General features: G+C 40.9%; 1 protein-coding gene across 3 annotated transcripts in view; it reads right to left on the bottom strand.

The window, feature by feature from the left end:
* GRK3 (G protein-coupled receptor kinase 3) overlaps positions 1 to 25900 on the bottom strand; it is a 368299-nt gene that overhangs the window by 28999 nt on the left and 313400 nt on the right. For all 3 annotated transcript variants that reach the window (XM_073582658.1, XM_073582660.1, XM_073582659.1), the window contains 5 exons: positions 24501 to 24595; positions 20970 to 21077; positions 5529 to 5595; positions 5223 to 5323; positions 4571 to 4637 (listed from right to left, as the gene is read on the bottom strand). In XM_073582658.1, coding sequence (XP_073438759.1) covers positions 4571 to 4637; positions 5223 to 5323; positions 5529 to 5595; positions 20970 to 21077; positions 24501 to 24595 — 438 coding nt within the window. The remainder of the gene's footprint in view (positions 1 to 4570; positions 4638 to 5222; positions 5324 to 5528; positions 5596 to 20969; positions 21078 to 24500; positions 24596 to 25900) is intronic.

Raw genomic sequence — 25900 nt, 5'->3', positions numbered from 1 at the left:
CTGCCCTCCACGCACATAGTTGCGGCGTGGGGAGCGGTGAGTATTCTGGCACCTGTGCTCTGCTTGTGAGCAGTGCATGAGGACCCTGCCATGTGCTGCTTTCAAGCATAAAGCAGCTGCTGGCACTGGAACAAGATGCTGCAAGGGAACGTAGGAAGGTAAGTGTAATGGTTTATTTTATATTTTTTGATGGGGGCCAATCATACCAGGATAGGGATGGAGCCATGCATGCAACGATAGGGATGGAGCCATGCATGCAACGATAGGGATGGAGCCATGCATGCAACGATAGGGATGGAGCCATGCATGCAACGATAGGGATGGAGCCATGCATGCAACGATAGGGATGGAGCCATGCATGCAACGATAGGGATGGAGCCATGCATGCAACGATAGGGATGGAGCCATGCATGCAACGATAGGGATGGAGCCATGCATGCAACGATAGGGATGGAGCCATGCATGCAACGATAGGGATGGAGCCATGCATGCAACGATAGGGATGGAGCCATGCATGCAACGATAGGGATGGAGCCATGCATGCAACGATAGGGATGGAGCCATGCATGCAACGATAGGGATGGAGCCATGCATGCAACGATAGGGATGGAGCCATGCATGCAACGATAGGGATGGAGCCATGCATGCAACGAGAGGGATGGAGCCATGCATGCAACGAGAGGGATGGAGCCATGCATGCAACGAGAGGGATGGAGCCATGCATGCAACGAGAGGGATGGAGCCATGCATGCAACGACAGGGATGGAGCCATGCATGCAACGACAGGGATGGAGCCATGCATGCAACGACAGGGATGGAGCCATGCATGCAACGACAGGGATGGAGCCATGCATGCAATGATAGGGATGGCGGCCAATCAAGTCAGGATAGCGATGAGGAGCCATGCATACAAGGATAGGTATGAGGAGCCATGCATATCAGGATAGGGATGAGGAGGCCATACATACCAGAATGGGGATGAAGAGACTGTGCATACTAGGATGGGGATGAGGAAGCTGTGCATACTAGGATGGGGATGAGGAAGCTGTGCATACCAGGATGGGAAGGGGGAAACAATGCATACTAGGCTTATACTCGAGTCAATAAGTTTTCCCAGGTTTTGTTTTTTTTTAGGTAAAACTAGGCTTACACTCTGGTCGGCTTATACTGGAGTATATATGGTAGTCAACAGAATACAAAGCATTTTAGAGATCTAGTTTACAGTGGTCCCAAAACGAAAGAGATGACAAAGTTAAACCATACAATATTACATAATTTTCTGAAACATTGACCCCTGTTTATCATCTTTAGGATGTAGTCATTTATTAAGGAAACTCTGTAAAGTTCCATCACAATGAGGCTGAATAAACGGTGAGCAGTGATGGGCGAACCCTTGTATGTTTAGGTCCAGAAGGTTCAGCCGGACATTTAAAAAAAAGTTTGGTTCAGATACCAGAACTGCACTCAAGCCTGGACCCCATTCACATAATTGGGAGCCAGAACATCAGTTGTTTGCCATGCTGTTATCTGCATGACAGTGCCTCTGATCGGCAGTAAGATCATTACTGCCTGACAGAGCTTTGGTTCCCATACTGACAGATGACAGCTTGAGCCAGAAGATGTCACCAGAGGTAAAAACTTTGCCACCTGTTACAGAGGCATTGGCTGATGCGAGTACTATTCCCATCAGCCTATGCCTGCTGCCGTTAATAACAGCAAGAGCAGATGCTGCTCATGGGAGTATTCATCAGCTGGCGCCTACACTATTAAAAAAAAAAAACAAAAACGATGTGGGATCTGTTCTATTCTTGATAACCAGCGCTGGCTGCAAGCTTCATCTGTCAGCTTTATCATGGCTGGTTATTATGAATAGAGGGGTCCTCACGCCGGTTTTTTTTTTAAATTATTTAAATAATTAAAAAAAAAAAATGCATGGGGTCTCCTCTATTCTTGACAACCAGCCAAGCTAAAGCAGACAGCTGGTGGCTGGTATTCTCAGGCTTGTAAGGAGCCATGGATATTGGCTGCCCCCGCCTAAAAATAGTAACCTGCAGCGGCCCCAGTTCTGGTGCTTTCCCTGGCACTTCCCACTTGCCCTGTGGAGGTGGCAAGTGAGGTAATATTTGTGGGGTTGATATCACCTTTGTATTGTGACATCAAGCCACAGAGTTGACTTCTTAGAGAACATCATGAGCATGAAGTGTGAGAAAGCAGTTTCAATGACCGGCAGTAAACTCTGACATCACCACTAGTCACTGAAGCTGCACCCGCAGCACATCATTCTCCTGTGGTTTTCAGCCTGGACAGTCACATCATGGTAACAAACAGATTGTAAACTACATATCACAGACATCGATTACGACATGGGACCTGTTACCTTCGGACAGGTGAGGGATATAGTTGTTTATTATTTTCCTTTTTTACAGGGGACAAGGGCTTCAATGGAATGAGCGTAAGGTGAGTATAACTATTTTTAAGTAAATCTGTAAGACAGTGTGTGGATTTTGATTTTAAATAAAGGACTTTATTCTGTTTTTTTTTTTTTTTTATTTATGATGTGACTATGGGGTTAGTAATGGAGAGACGTTTTGTAAACGCCTCTCCATTACTAAATCCTGGGCTTGAAGACACCTTTGTATTGTCAGGTGACTTCAAGCCCAGGATTTAGTAATGGAGATACAAGACGCTGAAAACCATGGGAGAATGAGATGCTGTGGGCGCAGCTTCAGTGACTAGCAGTGATGTCAGAGTTTACTGCCGGTCATTGAAACTGCTTTCTCTCACTTTATACTCACGATGATCTCTTCGAGGTCAAAACTATGACTCTATGGGGCATGATGTCACAATACAAAGGTGACATCAACCCCACAAATATTACCCTATGTGCCACCACACCAGGGTAAGTGGGAAGAGCTGGGCAAATAGATGCATTTTTTCTGGGGCGGCTGTGGGTTGTTATTTTTATGCTGGGGGGGGACAATATTCATGGCTCCTTACCAGACTGAGAATACTAGCCCCCAGTAGTCTGCTTTAGATTGGTTGGTTGTCAAAAATTAGGGGGGGGGGGACATCACGCTGCTTTTTATTAATTTTTTTAAACAATTTATAAAAAACGACGTGGGACACCCCTATTCTTGATAACCAGCCACTATAAAGCTGACAGATGAGGGTTGAAGCCCGCAGCTTTCAGTTTTGTCAGCACTGGTTTTCAACAGACCCCACTTTTTCTTAATGTATTTATTTATAGCACAGGTGCCAGTTGATGAATACTCCTATTAGCGGTGCCTGCTCTCGCTGTTAACAGCAGCAGGTGTAGGCTGATGGGAGTAATACTGTCTCATCAGACGATGCATGTGACTGGCAGTAAACTTTTTACAGCCGGTCACAGCTGCTGGCTCACGTTGCATGTGCACCGCAGCTCTCTGACTGGAGGTAATAATCTTACTGCTGATCAAAGCCACCGGCGTTTCTTGTGCTGTCACGCTGATGGGAAACACCCGATGTTCGGGGTGCCGAATACAAACTTTACTGTTAGGGTTCGCCAATCTCTAATGGTGACCATACATGGTATCACACAAGTGCAAATGCCCCAATATAAATTTTATTGCAAAAAAAAGGGGGGAGACAAAAGCGCAATAGGGTCTTATCCACGTTACAAAGGACAGTATATCTTGAAATATGCTCACCTGGTTAGGATGAGATAAGAGCGTGTAGGTAGCGGCTGCAGCAGATCCACAGGTCTTCAGTGACCAGAAGAAATGATAAATCCAAAGGAAGTTCGTAGCTATATTCCGCGCTGCCGCTTTAGACAAATTCCAGGAGAATGCTGTATGATTGCAGTGGTTTTATTCTACGCGTTTCAGGGGTCTCATGCCCCCTTCATCAGGAAATACCACAAAATACATACAGGTATCACAGACATAAATAGGTTTGGAAGGACGCGGCAAAGTGAATGAGTGACTTCATTAAAGATAAGATCGCAGGCAGCTTTTGTGTTCAACGCGTGACACATAAGTCTTTCCACTGCACAGGAGAGACAGTAACATTCTTGCCTCTCCTGTGCAGTGGAAAGACTTATGTGTCACGCGTTGAACACAAAAGCTGCCTGCGATCTTATCTTTAATGAAGTCACTCATTCACTTTGCCGCGTCCTTCCAAACCTATTTATGCCTGTGATACCTGTATGTATTTTGTGGTATTTCCTGATGAAGGGGGCATGAGACCCCTGAAACGCGTAGAATAAAACCACTGCAATCATACAGCATTCTCCTGGAATTTGTCTAAAGCGGCAGCGCGGAATATAGCTACGAACTTCCTTTGGATTTACCAATATAAATTTTGGCAGGATTGGCAGACACTGGTCGATTTTGGCACACAATCTAATATGTATGTGGCCTCAAAACTAAGCCTCTGCCGGAATAACCTGTCAGCAGCACGCTTGGCTCTCCCCATAGAGAAAACATGAAAGCTCAGCCGAGCTTAGCTTTCATGTGTGTGAAGGACAGTTATCTAAACTGCATGGGTAATGTCACTCCATATAAATAAAGTGTTACTCTTTGTAGGCTGTTACCTTTTGCATATACACCTGTTGCCAGTCAATGCCTTTAAAGAACGGATGCTCCTTAACTTCCAGCGCGCTGCAAGGAGAAAGTAAAGTTAATATAAAATAATGAGGGTTCTCAATGTTCATGTCCTTTTTTTTTTTTACTGCAATCAAAAATGCTTTGCTTCAGCTTAAAAAAAAAAAGAAGCAGAAAGATTTCTCCATGTTTAAACAATTATTAAGTATCCACTTTACTGTGGAGCTAATGGACCGTATTAGTTACTCATACTTTAGAAAATGTCTGCAAGGATCTGATGACTCAAATACAGAATGGAAGATGATGATTTCAAAAGCTTTAAAACAATCCACTTATACTGTGACACATCCCTTATTTCTCCAAGTAGCAATCATCTTCCAGCATAAAATGTTAGAAAATGCACGTGTGCACGCTGCAGATTGGTAGAAATGTACAGACAGGGACTGGCCCACAGGTGAGTTGGTGAATTTTCCGGTGGACCGCTGTGCATGACTGGGCCCTCCACTCTCCTGTATGAGTAGTAGTTGGAACAATACACTTGACTTACTATGTTTAGACAAAGACAGCATCCCATCATTATATATATATCTTGAGCAATAATGTTGCAAAGTCTACAATCCTGGATTTGAGTGTAATACCGACCTTCCTCCCTGGCAGCCAAGTCTCTTGCTCACATCTCTTTGAAGAAGACCTTCCAAGAGGGACTTCAGTTCTGGAGTAAATGAGTCTGGCAGCTCCACATTCTTGACATGTTTAAGAAAAGCAATATCATCCACATTTAAAAGACATTAAAAAAGAAAAAGAGAAACAGACTGAGTCATATTTGATCCTATTTGTCCTAGAAAGACCCTCCACACAGCGATGGAAGAGTAGATGTCCTGTCTGCACACTTGACATGCATATTAAACAAGGACATAGTTTTGAATCTTATGGAAAAGCTGTTCTTACCATTGTGAGTGTCATCCTATCAATCTCATGCTTGTCTTTGGTTTTATGTTGTCTGAACGGGCTGTGGCTGCAGAAGAAAAAACATGTATTCATGCTTTCTGTGTAACACAAACCAATAAACTGGAAAATAACTGCACGTGTCTATGGCTGGATAATAACATTTTTTTAGAATCCTCTACCAGTTTTGGATAACAAAAACATGCAAAAGTGTCAAGAGTAAGAGAATAAGGAGATAGGGGTGCTAAATATGCCATGCTATGGGATTGCAGGGAACCTGTCAGAAACTTATACGCCCCCAAACCAAATATATGATTCTGTAACCCTTTAGAAAATAAGCCAGTCAATTCCTTTATGACCCAAACAGCTGATACCGCATCCCAAAACAGCACTCTGAAGCTCAGTAAACGCCAGTCTGGAAGTGCAATGAGAACGTGACGATGCACCTTTAGTTCCACCGCAGCATGTTATATTCCATGGCTAGAACCACCCTCCTCTAGAATATTATGATTGTCAGGTCATAGGCCATGTGCCAGAGCAAATGATCTGTCGCTCAACCAGAGGAGGGTGGTGCTAGGCAGGGAAAACAGCGTGAGGCTTAGGAGCTGGAGGAGCTTCACCACAACCCAACGTTGTATACAGAACTTCAAAATATCATTTCTGGCTGCCACAGCAGCACTTTGGGGCCATACAAATATGCACTTTCTTAGCTTTTAAAAGGCTATACAGAACTATATATATGGTTTGGGAAGTTTGTAGAAGGTTTCAATACATTCTCTTGAAAAGAATTACATAGCTTGTAAAAATACATTGTACCTTTCTCCACCAGTTATATATTTTCTATTGCTAGATTACTTAACTCATAATGACATCTGCTGTGAGAAAAGCATTTAGCCCTTTTTTAAATGCCACTATAGTGTCTGCCATTACTACCTCTTGTGATGGGGCATTCCACTGTCTGACTGCTCTAACTGTAAAGAACCCTTACCTATTTAGCGGTCTGAATCACCTTTCCTTTACATGAAGAGTTCCCACCAGTCCTTTGGAACTGGTGGAAGGACTAAGTAATGTGCCAGTCCTTTTGACCACACATTTATTTGTACTATATAAGAAAAAAATGGAACAGCACCAAAGCAATACCTAATAGGAGTGCACGCTTCCCCAACCAATTGGAATAGCACGATAAGTAGAAAAAAAACAGGGAAGCCGCACATGAAGTAAAAAAAATGAACTTTAAAGCCAAATGGTGTGGAAACGTTTCAGATGTGAAATCCTTTTTCAAGCCTAAGTTTGAAAAAGGATTTCACATCCGAAATGTTGCCACACCATTGGGCATTAAAGTTCATTTTTTTGACTTCATGTGCGGTTTCCCTGTTCTTTGCTAATATATATATACATACACACACACATACATACACACAGGTGCTTCTCAAAAATTAGAATATCGGCGAAAAGTTAATTTATTTCAGTCCTTCAATACAAAAAGGTGACTTTTGGGTTTTCATTGGCTGTAAGCCATAATCATCAACATTGACCAGAAATAAACACTTGAAATAGATCACTCTGTGTAATGACTATATAATATAGGAGTTTCACTTTTTGTATTGAAGAACTGCAATCAATTAACTTTTTGATGATATTCTAATTTTGTAAGACGCACCTGATACACATATATATTTGTATATATATCCGCCACATTTATCAACATTAGACACCATCTGCCATGTGTTTGCCCGTGCAGACTTTTTATCTACATTTTTCTGTAATATAGAACAGTCTACCAGAAGAGCTCTAATAAATCTCTTGTTATTGTTCTTGATAATTGAATTTTTTTTTCTTGGATCAAAAAACAATTGGGTGGTAATATACATACTGGGAATGAAAATATCTATGAGATCAGAAATGGCAGAAAGGGATCACATGGATTTCATAAACCACAGAGAGCACTTTTCTGAAGCTGCAAAATGATCACGTGGGACTATAACCTGGACAGCTTAATCGGGCAGACATTTGATTCTGACTTCTGGGAAAGGTGGCATCATACTGATGCACTTGCTTGGCAAATGGGCTCTTTGGTAGGACTCTGCTTGGCTTTCTCAGTGTGAAGACGACACTGGTCAGCGATGAGTGGGCTGAAGTAGCCAAGAAACAGACTTGATAAACGAGGAGGGGGTGTCGCATTGTATGTTAGAAACGCGTATATCTGCACAGAGATTGAAGCTTCAGAGACTGGGAGTTCTGTGGAAACTGTTTGGGTAAGAATACAAGGACAGAACAATGGAAAGGACACCATTGTAGGCATTTACTACAGGCCGCCTGAGCAAGCTGAAGATATGGATGAACTCTTTATGCATCAAATGGCCAAGTTCTCCAAAAAATATGACATAGTTGTCATGGGAGATTTCAACTATCCAGACATTTGTTGGGAATCTCTCTCAGGCAAAACTAACAGGTCAAGGAAATTCTTATCCTCTCTTGCTGACAACTTTATCTTCCAAAAGGTAAGGGAGAAAACAAGGGGAACTGCTACCTTGGATCTAATCCTTATAAACAGGGAGGAAATGGTTGAGGAGGTAAAAGTGGCTGGGACCCTAGGAGGTAGCGACCATGCTATTTTAGAATTTTGGATAACTAGAGGCGGAAGACCTGTGAAGACTCAGACGTCAAGGTTAAATTTCAGAAAGGCAGATTTTAAGGGATTCAGAAAGAGAATTGGAGGGATCCAATGGCTGGATATCCTTAAAGACAAAAATGTCCAGGAAGGATGGGAAATCTTGAAAAATGAAATTCTCAAAGCACAGTTGTTAATAATTCCGAAAAGAGGGAAGAATAGGAAGCATTTAAGGAAACCAGGATGGATGAACACAGAACTTAAGCACATGCTAAAAAGGAAGAAAAAAATGTTTATAAAATGGAAAGAGGGAGGCATATCTAAAGAAGAATATAATGGTGTCTGCAGAACCTGCAGGGCACAAATCAGATTAGCTAAAGCTGAAAATGAATTGAGGCTTGCAAGAGATGTCAAAAGCAATAATAAAGGATTTTGGGGATATGTCATAAGTAAAAGAAAAGTCAAAGATGCTATAGGATTTTTACAGGATGAAAATGATGAAATGGTAAGACAGGATGTTGAGAAGGCTGAACTTTTAAATTCCTATTTTGCATCTGTTTTCTCTCAGAAAGGAAATGTAACATCAACTGTTATTCACTGTCCTATTAAGGGAATAGAAGAATCCAGGATATCTATAAACAGAAAGATAGTGAGGAAACACTTAGCTAACCTAAATGAATTCAAGTCTCCAGGTCCAGATGAATTACACCCCAGAGTACTGAAGGAGATAGCAGAAGAAATTTTTGAACCCCTCTCTATAATCTTTGAAAATTCTTGGAGAACAGGAGAAGTGCCAGAAGACTGGAGAAGAGCAAATGTTGTTCCTATCTTCAAAAAGGGGAAGAAGGTGGACCCAGGTAACTATAGGCCGGTGAGTCTGACTTCTATACCAGGAAAGATCTTTGAACAAATTATTAAACAACATGTATGTCAGTACCTGGATAAGAATGAAGTGATTAAACAGAGTCAGCATGGGTTTGTAACTAATAAGTCATGTCAGACTAACTTAATTTCCTTCTATGACGGTATCACTGATTGGGTGGATCAAGGAAATGCTGTAGATATAGTATATCTTGACTTCAGCAAAGCATTTGACAAAGTCTCTCATACAATCCTTATTGAAAAAATGATTAAGTATGGAATGGACAAGGCAACTATTAGGTGGATTCAAAACTGGCTTAGTGATCGGACCCAAAGAGTGGTCGTAAATGGCTGCACATCCAGTTGGAAGAATGTCTCAAGTGGGGTACCACAGGGCTCTGTCCTGGGCCCTGTATTGTTCAACATCTTTATCAACAATTTAGATGAAGGAATTGAGGGTAAACTGATTAAATTTGCTGATGACACAAAGCTAGGAGGGATAGCTAATACTAGAGAAGAGAGAGAGAGGATTCAAAAAGATTTAAATAAACTGGAGAAGTGGGCAGCAACTAACAGAATGGTTTTTAACAGGGAGAAATGCAAAGTACTACATCTGGGCAATAAAAATGTAAAAAGCATATATAGAATGGGAGGAATAGGGCTAAGTGACAGCACATGTGAAAAAGACTTGGGTATACTAACAGATCACAGACTGAATATGAGTCAACAGTGTGATGCAGCAGCAAAAAAGGCAAATGCAATTCTAGGATGTATTAACAGAAGCATACAGTCTAGATCACGTGAAGTCATTATTTCCCTCTACTCCTCTTTGGTCAGACCTCATCTGGAATATTGTGTCCAGTTTTGGGCACCACATTTTAAAAAAGACATCAACAAACTGGAGCAAGTTCAGAAAAGAGCGACCAGAATGGTGACCGGTCTGCAAACCCTGTCTTATGAGGAAAGGTTGCAGGATTTGGGAATGTTTAGTTTGCAAAAGAGAAGACTGAGAGGAGACTTAATAGCTGTCTACAAATATCTAAAGGGCTGTCACATTGTAGAAGGATCAACTTTATTCTCATTTGCACAAGGAAAGACTAGAAGCAATGGGATGAAACTGAATGGGAGGAGACACAGATTAGATATTAGAAAAAACTTTTTGACAGTTAAGAGTGATCAATGAGTGGAACAGGCTGCCACGAGAAGTGGTGAGTTCTCCTTCAATGGAAGTCTTCAAACAGAGGCTGGACAGACATCTGACTGGGATGATTTAGCGAATCCTGCTTTGAGCAGGGGGTTGGACCAGATGGCCCAGGAGGTCCCTTCCAACTCTACGATTCTATGATTCTAAATCCACCATCTTGGAGGGGTCCACATACGGTTGCCTATAAGCGCTCGAGTTGCACCTGGGATGCAGCCAAATTGACTGTAGCTGAAGGCAATTTCACTGGTAATGGGGGGTACGGTAAACTGCTGGCAAGCTGCATAACCAAGTGGACAGGTTTTTTGACAGCTTGATGTACAGTGTGAACACATCCTTAATTGTTAAAAGGTTGAAGTAATGGAAGGTACAATTTGATCAAGCTATACCACATTTTATGATAATGAAATCCAATATTTACAAGAGCCACTGTGTAAGATTACCATACACAGAGCCTAGTACAGTCAACGGCCGTGAATGATTGGGAACAGAGCGGTTGTAGATGTACTCCCCAATCTGCATTTCTATCCATACGGAACCATTTTTTTTTTCTAAAGGAAATGTATTAAGTCAGACAGTTATTTAGCCAAGATGTGCACTAGAGGGCAGTAGAAGCTTTCTTCTTTTGGCTGCGATGAAGGACATCATACAAGGTCAGTATATCCATGAAAGTCTATGTAATCGTTACCCACAAAAACGAATATATTCAAAGAAACGCTGACATCTGATAAATCCTCAGCGTCACTACTAGTAAATTACAATTTGGAAGACGAATAAAATCCCCTGTAGCATCTTTTACGTAATAAGGAGGACATTTTCAGAATGATGCTACAGACAGAACCTACTAGATTTGCTTTATGAATTGACCATATTGCACTGAACAAGTTCTTATGGAAAAACCAAGTACAGACCAAACATCTGCAAAGTAAAAGTTTGCTTTAGGTTAGGTCCATAATTTGTCTCTAACGTACAGCACAAGTGGACCATAAAGGGTGAATTTCACGTCTCTAAATTGAAAGGGGCAAAATCTTTAGTGAAAATGAATTTACTGTGTGGAAACATTCTTCGTATGCGGATGAACCCATTCAGATTCTAATGACTAGTCACTGAACCACCACGGATTTTGTCTGTGCAGGTACTGTATATCTGCAACATTTCTGAAACGTGGATGTACATTTGAAATAATGATTGGAAACTCAGAAATCTCAGTCCAAGGGCTCTAAATTACAAAATACCAAACCTCTGGCTGCTTGCAATAAACCAAACAAGAACAATGTAAATAGATCAACAACTGATATAACAAGTGCCTTCTCCAAATTCATCCCAAAATGTCACTTTTAATGACTCCTACAGTCTCAGCATTATTAATCCTTTCACAATAGGAGTCATCAGTACTTAGTAGAGCACTGCAGCGCTCACGAGTGATCTTAGCACAATCCTCATGGCAATGGATTCCAGTTCACTAATATTCTTGGGTTTGCATGCTGCAGGTGTCTTCTTCAAATTCCACTAAAGATGTTCTATGGGGTTCAAATCAGATGACTGACAGCTACGCCAGAATCTTTAAGGACTTCTAGGTAAACTTTTAGGGATCATTGTCCGGTTGGAAGGTCCAATGATGTCAAAGCTTCTGCATCCTCACAGAGGGCATGAGGTTTTCTCTTAGAATTTCCTGACATATGATTGAATCCATACCAAATAGTAGAAAAGACAGCGCCTCAAACGTTTAATTATAATTTTTTGATTGACTTGATTGAATCCATCATGCCCTCAACATGCCGCAGGTGTCCAGTGCCAGAAGATGCAAAGCAGCCCTAGAACGTCATTGAGCCACCATCATACCTCACTGTAGGAAGGCTGTTCATTTCAGCGAATGCTTCATTCTTCTTCCTCCAGACATACCACTGATCCACAGTCCTGAAAAGCTTCAGTTTTATGTCATTTCAGAGGACAGAATCTCAAAATGTCTGTGGTTAATATATAGTTTATATAAAAAGTCTACACATCCCTGTTAAACTGCCAGTCAGTTTTTGTCATGTAAAAAATAAACATACCAAGAAGATCATTATTTCACAATTTGGCACTTTAACAGGAATGGGGAGACTTTTTATATCCACTGTATATGATTCTGAGCAAATTGAAACTGACTTTAGTAAGTACCTTATGCTGCAAACTTAAATCTCAGAAAGCAAAAGCAATGAACTGGAATGTAAGTTAGTGTGCATGCTGCATTAAGTTAATGTTCACACTGGCCTAAACAGACACAACCCAAAAAAACAAAAAAAATTAAATATCAGTCCGCTGCCACCAAATCTGGCTGCAAGCCTTTTGCAGTCACTTAAGGATTTTTTTGATCATCTGCCTCCTCAGAAATCTGTTACCAGCCCGTGACAACGTACTATTTCACCACGTACAGGTAGTGGAGCCATAGTAACTCTTACTTTAAACTTGTGAACTATGCTTCAAGGAAAAATCAATGCCTTTACTATCTTTTTGTATCTTTTTCTTTATTTGTGCAAGACAACAATCTTTTTCTCTTGAAGGGGTTTGATGAAGTTAAAAAAAAAAAAAAAAAAAAGTCTTGAAGGACAGTCCAGGTCCAGCGCCGGAGTTTCCACTGCTGCTCCTGGTGTCTGCTATTATGTGCAGAACTCGCGTCACATGCAACCAATGAGAGAGCTCTGTGACGCTGCCCTGGTAGAAAGCATGCGTTGTTGAACTTGTTGACAACTGCATACAGTGCTGTCTATGACATCAGAACTGTAACCAAGAACAGACACTCGCAGATGAACCAGGGGACAATGAGTAAGGCACAGTTTGTTTTGTTTAAAACAAAAAAAAGTTTGGTTTTCTGAAAGTGGAAAATTCCTTTAACTTTTTGGACCGCTCTCTTGACTTATATTTGTAACATGCAATCAATGTAAAAGTCAACAAACCCCTAGCCAGTCCAAGTAATTGATATGTTTTTTTTTATCATAGGCTAAGCTAACAACTAATGAAGAGTTTTTTTATTACATCAAGTATATTTTAGATAACTCCTGATCTGCAAATGTGTGCTTTTATTCGTGATTCCATTCAGCGAATGGAATAAGGCTACATTCACATTTGCAGTTTCTTGCCATTATCATAGCAAAAAGAAAAAAAAAAATGACATGAATGCAATGTGTGAACACCGCCTAATTCTTACCCTGCAGTAGTTAGTAAAAGGGTCTTTCTCTAATGAATTTAGAGAAAGCACTTGGTATACGAGTTGGGTTAAGCTATTTCCACTGTTCTTGTTTGTTTCATTGTAAACAGCAATAATTTAAATGATGCTAATAAGCAATATTTAATTGGGATAGGACAATTCCGACTACAACTGCAGTAACATCAATTTTCAGACATAGACTTGTTCACCATCTTTGCTGTTGCAAAAAATTCTGTCCATTGTGAATAGAATTTTGAAAACCATGTGAATATGGCAGGTGAAAACTGCGCAATTTTCAGGGAAGGCAGCATATTTTTACTAAGGAGTCTCAGCAGTTTTTATCCATTGACTTCTATAGGAAAATCTGCTCATGAACAAGAAAAAAAAAAGAGAAATATATCTATAACAGGCTATGCTCACATGTTGTGTTTTTGCTGCGTTTTTTAATGCAAAGTTTAAGCTGCGTTTAAGCCACTTAGGCTGGTTTCACATTTGCGGTTGTGTCCGCAGCGTTTCATCTGCACGCGGCACACGTACCCATCTTTAACATGATGTATGCAGGGACATGCGTTTGCGTATGGTTGCATCGTTTCGCGGGGTGCGGCGAATGCACCATGTTGCACTTTTTGCGGCGTCAAATATCGGCAGTCATCCGCATGCGGATGAAGTGCGCAAAAAAAACGCATTAACGTCTACAAGAACACAAGGGTACACAACGAAAACGTACGCCAGAATTTACATAAGACACGTGGCTTGTGTCCAGGAAATTCCAGTGGAAAAAGCATTGTCCTATCGAACACAATCGCAAACGCATTAGCATGCGTTTGCGGACGATAAGCTGCGGACTCAACCGCAAATCTAAAACTAGCATACAAAAAGCAGGTTTTGCTTAGCTTTTGCTGCGTTTTCATTCCTGCGTTGTTGTCGGGTACATTTGTCTCTTGTGCAAGCTGATTTAGTGGATAAAAAAAAGAATCTGATTCAACTTCATCAAGCTTTGACACCAAAAATGCCACAGAACTAGATACCGAGAGAGAGAGAGAATTTTTTTAGTCCGCCAGAAAGGATTTCAGGGTTAATTTTCTCCCTGACTTCTTTTCTCCGGGCATGCGCAATTGAAAATGCGGATCCAACAACAAAAAAAACGTTGCAAGGTCCGTCCAAGCATGCCGGCGGACGAAAAAAATTTGGCGGATCCTCAAAAAAACGGATCCAACGGATGGCCATCCGTCAAGATCCGCCAGTAATGCAACTCAATGGGGGGAAAAACGGATCCGCAAAAAAAAATGGCGGATCCGTTTTTTCAAATCCTGGCGGATTTTGACTGATGGTCAAAAACGGAAGTGTGAAAGACGCCTTACAGCCAATGAAAACCTAAAAGTTATGATCTCAGTAAATTAGAATACTTTGTAACTCCAGCTTGAAAAATGATTTTAAAATCTGAAATGTATGTTCAGTAAATGCACTCAATACTTGGTCAGGATTCCTTTTGCATCGATTACTGCATCAATGCGGCGTGGAATGGAGGAGATCAGCCATGCAGCCGCAGGGACTTGAACATATTATCTGAGCATGCCCAAGATACTCGGATAACACCCGAGCACGTTCACTCTTCACCAATATCTATATATAAACATATAGAAAGATAATATTTATCGCTATACATAGATATCTATATAAATTCACATGTATCTTTGGTGGGGACTCCGTTTCAGGCCACGTTTGGTACTTGTGAGTAAACGCCAAATGTCACAATAAAACATTATTACTTTTTATATTAATTAAAATCATTTGATTATCAAAAGAAAAGGTCAAGCTACAGTTATATTTCAGTTATGCCCTTTATTGTGATCTACTGATACCCCACAATGTTATCTAATCTGCTACTGAACACTGAAAATAACACAAGAGCATGCTTACAATGTTACATTTTATACTGAATATTTTACAGAGGTCAACAAGGGAAAAAAAAGGATTGTGAAATGCCTACACTTGCTAACTGGGAAAAAAGAAAAAAGAAAATCAATTATGGCAACTGCTTAAACAACAATGTTCAATAAATGGAAAAAAATTGGCACAGCATCATTGATGTGTGTAAAGATGGCTGTCTATCTGCTCATTTCAGCTAAACCACCCCCTGCTCTCTCATGGTTGAAGCATTGGGTGACTAGCTTCATTTGGTATTCTCAAGCAGGGCATAATTTCTCTATTGCTGGGAGGCAGACTCCAGGGATCACCAAGAGTCTAATGAACAGGCGCAGGCCCCGTTTCAAAGTAGCAGCTCCACTCATTTTTAATGGGACTGCCAGAAATAGCCAAGCGCAGAATATGGAAGGTCTTTGTCACTCCCATAAGAGTCACAGTTTTTAAGACCAATGAGTCCCACATGTTGGTGCCCCAGCAATTGGGAAGCTAACCCCTATACCATAGATAGGGGATAACTTCCAAACTTGAGAATGTCCCTTTAACTTTGTGGCACACAGGGCCGGGGACCAGGGAACGTCAGGTAAACTGGGCCATTGGTGTATCTTTACCACTACTAGTGCATCAGTATGTTTCTGTTGACATGACAATAGCCCTTTAAAGTACATGCTGTGGAATAGCAGAATTTCTCCTTCATGATGTTTTAGGAATGATATAGAACTAGGTATTATTAAAAAAAAATTCTCATGTTACCAGCTATATTCCAAGAGATAGTGAAGCAGTGCATATGACAAAGGCTTTAGCCGGTTTATATCAGGGCAGCACATTCAGATTTTCTTTTAAGCAAACAGCAGCACTGGGAATGAGCAGGAGAATCCACACATGACTAGCACAGATAATTGCTAGAGGGGAGTCCTGCCCTTTAGGACACACTCCTTGTGGTTGCTCAGGCGTGAACGACAATGCATTTGCTCAATAGTGGTCTGAGCTTGACGTGGTGCTCGCGTGTTCATTCAATTCAGGTGGAAACAAACAAGGGGCTGCCTCCACCTGACGGGCATTAACCATAACCACAAAGACTAACACTGGGATGTGCACGGAAAACGTGCCATGATACAGATCACAGCTTCACAAAAGACTGCGATGCCTGGGCCTCACTAACACATGGGGTGGATGCCAAAACGAATATTTTATTTTTCATCTGTCTGTTAAAGCCAATAAATCAGTGAAATGAACACAAAATCAGTCACTCATGTTACTAAAGCAAAGATTGCCGCAGCCAGAGAAAGGCCTCCACGACGCGTTTCACCACCCAATATAGATATTGTACTTCACTGTAGCATACAGTTCTGTACAACTACATGGAGTTTGGGTTCAGTGTGTGGTACAGTATGGAACAACATTGAATGCTGTATCTGGAAATAAGAATTTATTCTACTATTGGCCCTCAATCTCAACAACTGATTGAAAGGGGTGCCTAAGAGTGAATTCAAATGAGGCAGATTCATATCAGATATTTCTATGACTGAAAAGCAGTTTCACAAATATGAACGGTGGAGTTTTGGAAGCAGGCACATGGATTTCTGCAGGCCCTTCTACAAAAAAAAAAAAATCAACATCACTATAAAGCCTCATTCAGACATCTGTGAATCAGGTACATGTACTGTGTTTTATTACAAATAGAACACGCACCCATTATAGTCTATGATGCAGTTTGAAAAAAATCATAGAAACATGTCCGTTTTTGATCCTGCCAGTCAGCAGGTCTTTGTACCCCAAACTGATACCATCTATGAAGCAGAAAAAAATCCTTTGTTTTATCAATCCTAAATTCCTTTGCAGATAAATTCCTATTCAAATTTTTAAGCTAATGAGCCACAAATGCAGAGCTCTTGGGTCTACACTTACAGCTGTCTCATGCTATCCCTGCCGGCCTCCTATCACTGACAGTTCTCTCTTCTCAGTGACCTGCTCTCCCCCCACCCAAGATCTCAAGCAGGTTTCACCACTCTTGGTGACCACGCATGTGCAGTAAGATCCTGATGATTTTGTAAGATCTGGACTATCAATCTGTGAATACCCAGATCTCAAGTGTAAAGGGAGCAGGTCACAGAGAAGAGTAACCTGTCAGTCAGTGTCAGGAGACTGGTGGCATTCAGGGAAAGAGCGAAAGAGGCCAAACTCGCTGCTCTTGTGGCTTATAAGCGTAAAAATAGGAATACATTTCTCTGCAATGGAATCATGGATTGATAAAACCAAAAAACCAAAGTGTGGATCATTCTGCATTACAGCAACATGAATGTGAACACAGCCTTACAATCCGCTGGCTTACCCTTAGTCATTAGTCAGATGTCCGTTTTTTTTCTCTTCAACAAGAAAAAAAAAAAAAAACCAGACTCTTATCCATCAGGGTCCTAAATCAGAGATTGGTCGATGTGTCGGTTTTTACCAACAGTTTTTCCAATATGCCAAAACAAAACTAATGGCGGTCTCAAACTTCTAGCAAACAGTTAGTGCAAAATGGATGCCATAAGTGTGCTCTCTGGGTTTTTCATACTCCATAGACTTAAAGAGTTCACCGTAATCCATGGCTCAGATCAAAACCGTCCACCAACCTGCAAAAATGTACAGACATGTGAACAGTCCCGTAAATCGTCTTTCCATGAACTAGAGGCCTTACAGTCTGCTGACCACACTCATTTGTTAATTGCTTTGACCAAGTCTGTTTTTAATCTGTCCTAATCTACTGGGGGGGAGGGGGAGCTCTTTATGACTTCATGCCAATATCTGTCAAGAGAAGACTCCATTTCTATTCCAAAGCTTTCTCTGGTTTAAAGGAGCTCTGATTGGAATGACAATCATCAATGAGAAAAAAAAATGTCTCAGTCATTCCTAAATTAGGTTTCTCAGTTGCCTAAATGAGCTACAAAGCTTCATACAAGGCTGTCATTTTATCTATAGCATAAATGATACGGTCGGTGGATTAAAATAAAATTATGAATACAGGGGAAAAAAGAAAGCAGTTACCGATAGAATATAATGTGCCGCAGAATCCAGACAATAAGCTGCAGAATTGTGGTGACTGGGACAGGTGGAACACATTCACCTTGCCCATAATGCCAGAGGAATACTGCATTTTGAAAATGTTTTCCGCTGTGCTTACATGGGTAGATATTACCCCAAAATCTTAATCTATCTTAATAATGAACTTTAACCAAGGAAAACCTGTATACTCAGCAAAACCAAATCACTTTTATAGAAGCAATAAAGAATTGAAGTCATCCAAGGGACAGTGTTGGAGGAATAAAGAAAAAGGTCTAAAACTCTGTACACACTGGGCCTAGACCTTACACATGGCTGGGACAAGGTATTTTATTTTGGTACGCTAGACAGATCGGGCAATGGCGCCCCCTCCCTTTATAACGACCATGGCATGATGGCAGAGGTGGTAGAGGGAGGCTCCCTAATCTTGGTTGGTACTGTATTGTACGCCTCTGATGTAAGGCTCACATTCTGTGTGCACCAATTTCAGAAGGCTTAGATGCAGTATGCACTGTCTGTGTAAACTTGGAATTAGAGGGGTATATTGAGAAGGGGATGTACCATTGCCAAAATTCATTCAAGTCAGGCCCTTTACTTGCTGTGGACCCTCAACATTCAACGGCCCAATTTTTTTGTTTTCTACAGAGCCACGTGAGTAATAAACGCAATTTCATCCTAAATCAAGAAATAAGTCCACGTTGGTTTTCTAATGGTTGCCATGATCCATCTGTTATATATGGTCTCTCTGATGCTACACAAATAATACCATTACAATTTGAACATAAAGGCAAAGTTTTCCACTTCAGGGAAAAAAAAAAATCAAAAACAACAAGATGACAATGCGCCTGAACTATCTGAACTCCATATCGCTTTCGACATAATGGTCTATAAAAGTATGACTGTATCTGGACCACACAGCAGAACGACCACATTAGCAGCCATTACGAATTCATTCCACTCTAGATATATGCAGTAAAATCTCTCTCCGTGATGGTCTGCATATTTCATCGTGTATTACAGCACACTAGAGGTACGCCTTCCGCATGATGGCTTTTGTTCCATGTTGAGCTTTGTACCTTGCAGGAGATGAAAATGCTATTTCCTACCACATAATCACGTTTGTATTGATGTAGAACAGAGTGATTCATTCCAAATGAACTCAGAGTACGAAATTTAACCTAAGCGGCTATTATTTTCTTCTAAGACAATAGATTTCCAAGTAGGGAGATTTTGCCTGAGTACGGTGGAGAGCTGGTTCCTGTAATGAACTGACAGGCCATTTTACATGACACTGGGCTACCTGCGAATCCCTCAGCTCCAACACAATTTATTGTTGGAAAGACTGTACTATATATCTCGTGTGTCATCGCTTCTGAATATAAAGAATTCCGCAAATATATTTGTGGTGCTCACCATTTCAGGCCAGGCTTCTTTAAGAAGCATTAGCTATAGACCATTTTATACTAAAAGTCATCAAAAACTAAAATTCTTTGATTTGGTTATGTGACAGCTAGGCCCCGAACAGTGGCCATGCTGTTCTTTACCAACCCTCCCAGAAAAAGCAATGACCAAGAAATTACTTAAAAAGAACTTATCAGGTTTTCCCAATAAAAACTAAAACAACCACCCTTAGCTGCTCTATTATGAAAGTCCATTGAACGGTCTCTAAGCCGCAAACTGCGCCTGTATATGCCAATAAATACCTTATATTCGCATGACATATGACACTGCCCAGTCTGATGGCCGTCTGTTTCTTCTTTCATCAGCGCTTCCTCAATCCCCGCACCTACTGTTTAATTGATGTGGATGAAGCATCCTACGTCACGCACGGATCACCACACATCATGTACCTGCACAGTTTGAAGCGCAGGACCGCAAGGGATACTAGCGTCAGCGCAGTCCCATACATACAGCATGCGTTAGTATCGGCTTTACTTGCGGCACCCTTTAGGGCCAAACATGGAACACCTGTGCCGGCCTCCACTTCAACTGCACAGAAACAAGATTTGCCACAATCTGTGAATGAGATAGGACGCATCATCCACATCAATTAAGCCAGGAGGTCAGCTGCAGGGATTAAGTATCGAAAAACGGAACAAAACCAAAAAGACGCCCATCACAACGGACATTGCCGTATGCCAGAAGCATAAAACCTATTTGTAAACATATACTGGGGGACAGGTCCATGGACTACAATAATAGAGCGGTTAAAGGTGGTGGCTTTAGTTTACAGTGGGATGACCCTTGTAATATCTTGGTTGCTGCTTTTCTTGGAATGTTGGTGAAGAACAGTATGGCCAAGTTAGGGACTGTTGTCTAGATGTCGCAGTAGCAAAATCAAGGACTGTAGTAATACAGCAGTTAAGGGTGGTGGCTTTATCTTAAATTGGGAAAACCTAATGATAGGTTCCCTTTAATTATTTTATCCAAATTCCAGTTAGAAAGTAGCTATGTACTGGGCTGGGGAATAGAATCTATTGTTACTCTGGGGCCAAGCACAGCATGCAGATACCAGTACTAATCATTGAACAAAGAAGTCAACATGTCAACAGAATCTCTCATTCTTATTTTTAACTATGCATTATGACTTCGCGTATTTTCCATTGAAAAATGTCTTACCCTCTCAGAAGTTTGAAGAGCATACATCCTAGGGAAAACCAGTCTGCACTGCTATCATACGCCGTGCCCTTTTGTAGCACTTCTGGCGCCATGTATCCATGCGTTCCTCTGAAATAACAAGAAATAAGACCCAAAGCCTATAAATTTATAACCTCTTTTAAAGTCACATGTTCCATATAAATATATTTTAATGATTTGGTCATCATGATACCCTACTGCAAGACACAAAGTTTAGAGTTTCTCCAAAATTCTCATGAACCCAGTAAAGTTTGAAACCTAAAAGTTTGTTGAATTTATAGTGTAATCGTGACTTTTAAATGTTAAAATTCTGGCTTGTAAATCACAATAACGCCCCTTGAGTATATTGATCCAACATTAAAATAGGAAACATTAGTGTAATAGGAAAAGTGCTACAATCTGAAACATTCATAGACTATATGTATGGAGATTTCATGGAGCTCCATTGTTCTGCCAGGGACCAGCTGCCAGGTCCTGATGTGCTCTAATTTACTAGTGTCCGTTACACATCCTGTGCTGTTAATTCGGCTTTATCGCTGTAATCCCAGTGGATCTATTTACTGTGATTTCCGGATTAAGAAATACCGATAATCTTTAACATACGTCAGCTAATATGTTGATACAATTTTGGGGCAAGCAGTACTCTTGTCATTCACAGCACTAGGTAGCACAACTCAGCCTATCTTTTCTGAAACTACATTAAAGATAGTTGTTGGCCGACCGCTCTTCCCTGACTACCTAATTGCATGTTATTACGGAGGGGTTGAATAAGCTTCTGCTAGACACCCCAACATTGCTCATATGCAAGGGATAAAAACAGCATTGAACGTTACCAATAACAGTTTCCCTTTAGGGAATTCATATGGTAATAGTCTGCTACTCCAGGAGAAAGATAGTGGGTCATCCTTTAATATATTAATATACATGTCTCAGTTCATGTCTACGGATAGTTAAAAAAGTTCAATTTTTGAATGAGGCCAAGAGCTGAAAAGTACAGTATCAAACCAGGAGAAAAAGCCAACTTTGAGATTTTTTTTTTCATATAAAATAGAAAGCTGAACAAGAATAAGATACAATATATTCAACATACAATATATTCAACATACAAATAAATATTAAATTATTTCTCAAAACGCATTGTTGACTTATAATTAGTGATTGGCAGACAGCTGGGGGCTGTTATTCTCAGGCTGGGAAGGTCAATGGATATTTAGCCTTCCCTTCCAAAAAATATCAGCCCGCAGCTTCCCCAGAAAAGGTAGATCCATTATATGCGCCAATTCTGGTGCTTTGCATTGCTCGTCCCGCTTTCCCTGGTGTATTGGCAAGTGGGGTAATGGTGTTGGGGTTAATGACAGCTGTGTAATGTCCATTGACATCAATCCCAGGGCTTAGTAATGGACAGGCGTTGTATGGTCCAAGTGCCATGCGATTATTCTTTGGCACTCATTGACGCGCATTGGTGAGTCTCGGCTGTTTTACGCCGCCATACGCAGCATGCTGTGATTTTTTCCTCACCCCAATTCCAGGTGAGGAAAAACCTGCAGATGAACACTGCCTGATTTAATAACATTGGTGAGAAAAAAATCGTATTGCACTCGCCGATTTTATATGCATATGTGATGCTACCACTATGCACAGGCGCCGGCTGGTGAATCCTCCCATCAGCATTGCCTGCTCTTGCTGCTATCAGTGAGAGCAGGCAACATTGATGACAATAGTAGTCATCAGCTGACGCCTGACCAGCGGTAACCTTTCTACCACTGGTCACAGCTGCTGGCTCCCACATTATCCTCGGTGTGACAGTCTGGGAACCGCAGTGGTCCACGATTACTTCAGTAAGGTTACTGCAGGTCAGAGACAGTGTTTCCCCTCGCAGTCACACAGAGGACAACATGGGAACCGAAAAATGTTTGGGGCCCCCCATGGTATTCAGGTACAATTATGGTACCCAAAATAAGTATTTTTATTTTATAAAGTTTGGCCAAACTCAATGGACCTGAACATCCACGGGTTCTCCCATCCCTACTTACAACATATGATCTCATTTCAATTCCCCTTATCTCATTGTGTAATCGGTATTATATTACATTCCGGATTTTCCTACAGTAAAATGCCGATGTAGTCTACTGTGATTACATAGCTTATTGACAAAAAGAAAACTTGGCGTCATTCTTTCACTTCCACCGGCAATGTTATTGATAAAATATGAATTATAGCAGCAATTTGTAATCTCAAAAAGCCAGTAAGGAGGAACCTAAAAGCTAACAATAGTGTAAGCGCTCAGCCATTGTTCAGGTTTACACTGCCACAATGCATCACATCTGATGACTCATAATTATTAGTGCTATTAAAGGTAGCAATGATTGTTGTAGGGCCTGCCTCTGTGGAAATGAGATTCCAGGGTTGCACTTCAATGCTTCTATCTGGTCCTAATTAGGGAGCATTTCTAACACATACTCATGGCTTCCGAGGACAATTAGCTGCCTTGAACACAGGATGATCTCGCCTATGCATTTTATTTTTACTCTGCATTTGTCTTCATTTATGGAAATTGTTGTCTTCTATCAGAAAGTCTAAAATTTACAAGAGCGGTTTTCATTTTTCTATCCGATGACACAGCATATGTGTATGGTTATGATTAACAAGCAGCCAGGGCAGATAAAAGGAGTAAGGATGTATTGCTGGTATAGGAATCCTAGGCATTAGCGCTGCAGACAATCTAGATTTTACCCCGCAACCACTAATTGTCTGTACTGTATAATTTGTATATACAATTCTGAAATGGTGCTGATTCTGTATCCATAAAATAAAAAATGACATTAAAAGATGTTAATAAAAGTGTTATTCAGCATTTGGGTACAGGTCTGAAGTCATTCTATATGACTGCAGACTTGTGAGTCCTCACATCGTGCGCACTGCGAGAATTCCCCAGTGCCATTGCCAGGAGCGGTGGACAGGTGACTACAAGCATGCGATTTACATATTTGCGGTCACATGAAGACTAGACGTGCATGGCCTCACTCAGTGAAAGTGTATTGAGCGAGGTCAGACAAGTCTAGTCGGAATGTGGCTGGAAGTAGGCAAATCACATGCTTAGGGAGACATGACTACACACTCCTGGCACCAGAGAATCCCTACAGTGCGCAGTGCACGTGATTCGAGAATTTACAAGCCTGCAGTCACTCTATGACCATGCAACCCCTTTAAAAAATGACTTTGCTTTATGATACAAGATGAATTTCTTTTTTGGTCATTATGTATAAAGTAAAAAAAAAAAAAAAAAAAAAAAAAAATGAATAGTAATTACATTCATAGAAGGGCAAATATAATAAACAGATTGCAACTCCAGTAGAATTGTACATACAGGACCAACTGAGTCTTACATGGAAACAAATTCAAAAACATAAAATACTACAATAACACTATATACAATATACAGATTTACATCTAATGACATTAAATTCAGTTTCTAATGAATGTCAACTTTAATTACAAATGTACAGTACTTACACACTAGCATGCGGCTTCTTCTTGGAAAAATCACAAGCGAGTCCCAAGTCTGATATCCTCACGTGCCCATGTTCATCTAATAGAATATTTGCTGGCTGCAAGCAGAGGTGATAGAAGTCATTAGAATAATTCAGGATAATCATGTAGACCTCCACAAAATTGTATATAAACACCTGGTATATATGGCGAATTCCTGAACTATCCTAGTACTGTATACAGAACATTCCACTACAGAGTCAACTATGAAAGAGGTTTTTGGACCCCATAGGAATGAGCAACCTGCTGCACCTCCAGCTGTTCTTTGTAACTCCCAATATGCGGCTGTCAGGGAATGCTTGGAGCTTCGGTTGCACAACAGCTGGGATGGCAAAGGTTGCTGATCCCTGCCACACATACATATGACCCAGAGTTGACTTATGCCATAAATGTCTGAGCATAGCTGAAGGATTTCAATGGGCAACAAGTGGGAATCCCATGAATCCAGAAAATGTAGGGATGCTTGGTTACCACTGACGCGACATCACTCACAACAGAACCATAAAGGCATTATGAAAATAGCCCTGTTCTGGCCATGCTAAAGATTATATAAAAACAGGAGTGGATCTCACGTCCGGCAGGATATAGAAGCCAGGAGATACTGGCTGTAATGAGACCGCCATAATCTGGATCTGAAGGGCACTAAAAATATATAAACCATTTGCGAAAGCCTAGCAGGGTTTTCTTACTGCAGCTCTGATAACACACATGAAAGCTCTTTGATCTATTAGCAAAATCTCAAAGATGGCCAGTACATACAGCATATCATGGGACGGGTGATTCCCTGGGAAAAAAAGGTTTTAGATTTAAGCTAAGGAAAGATATATCTTTGTGCCGTGTTAGCCAGTAGATAGAAAAAGAATTAGAAATGAGAGTTCTCAGTGGTTGATAACTTTTAATGGCTAAATGTAAAGATGGCAACACATTGCAAGCTTTCGTGACTACTCGGGTCTGTTCTAGGCCTGATGAATCCTGAGTAGTCTCAAAAGCTTCCAATTTTTAGATGTGGTAAGATTTTTTGAAGGTTTCTCTCTATAGGGAAAGAGCTATTTGGAAATGAATGTTAACTTTTTAGTCCATCTTCCCTGGACAAACCCTTATTGGTTATTGAAGACATGTACATTGGAGCCGCAGCAGAGGAATCCTAGTGAAGTGTGAAGATTTTTCTTCTGCCACAAGGACTGAAAGCTTTCCCAGCAGCAAAAGTTCACTCAAAGAAGATTTTTCTCTTTCCGACCACGAGTCTGTGATGTAATGAAGTGAGGAATGGAGCCAGCCTAATAATATGGCTTTGCTTTAATATTCTAAAATAAGTCTTTTTCGCTCCACAAGTCACCTAATTCTGAGAGAGAAGCGTGACCCAG

Source organism: Dendrobates tinctorius, unplaced genomic scaffold (assembly GCF_039654945.1).
Source record: "Dendrobates tinctorius isolate UK_male_01 unplaced genomic scaffold, ASM3965494v1 ptg000073l, whole genome shotgun sequence".
Taxonomy (NCBI): domain Eukaryota; kingdom Metazoa; phylum Chordata; class Amphibia; order Anura; family Dendrobatidae; genus Dendrobates; species Dendrobates tinctorius.
Note: the sequence above shows the minus strand (reverse complement) of the source record. Positions and strands in the feature narration are given on the sequence as shown.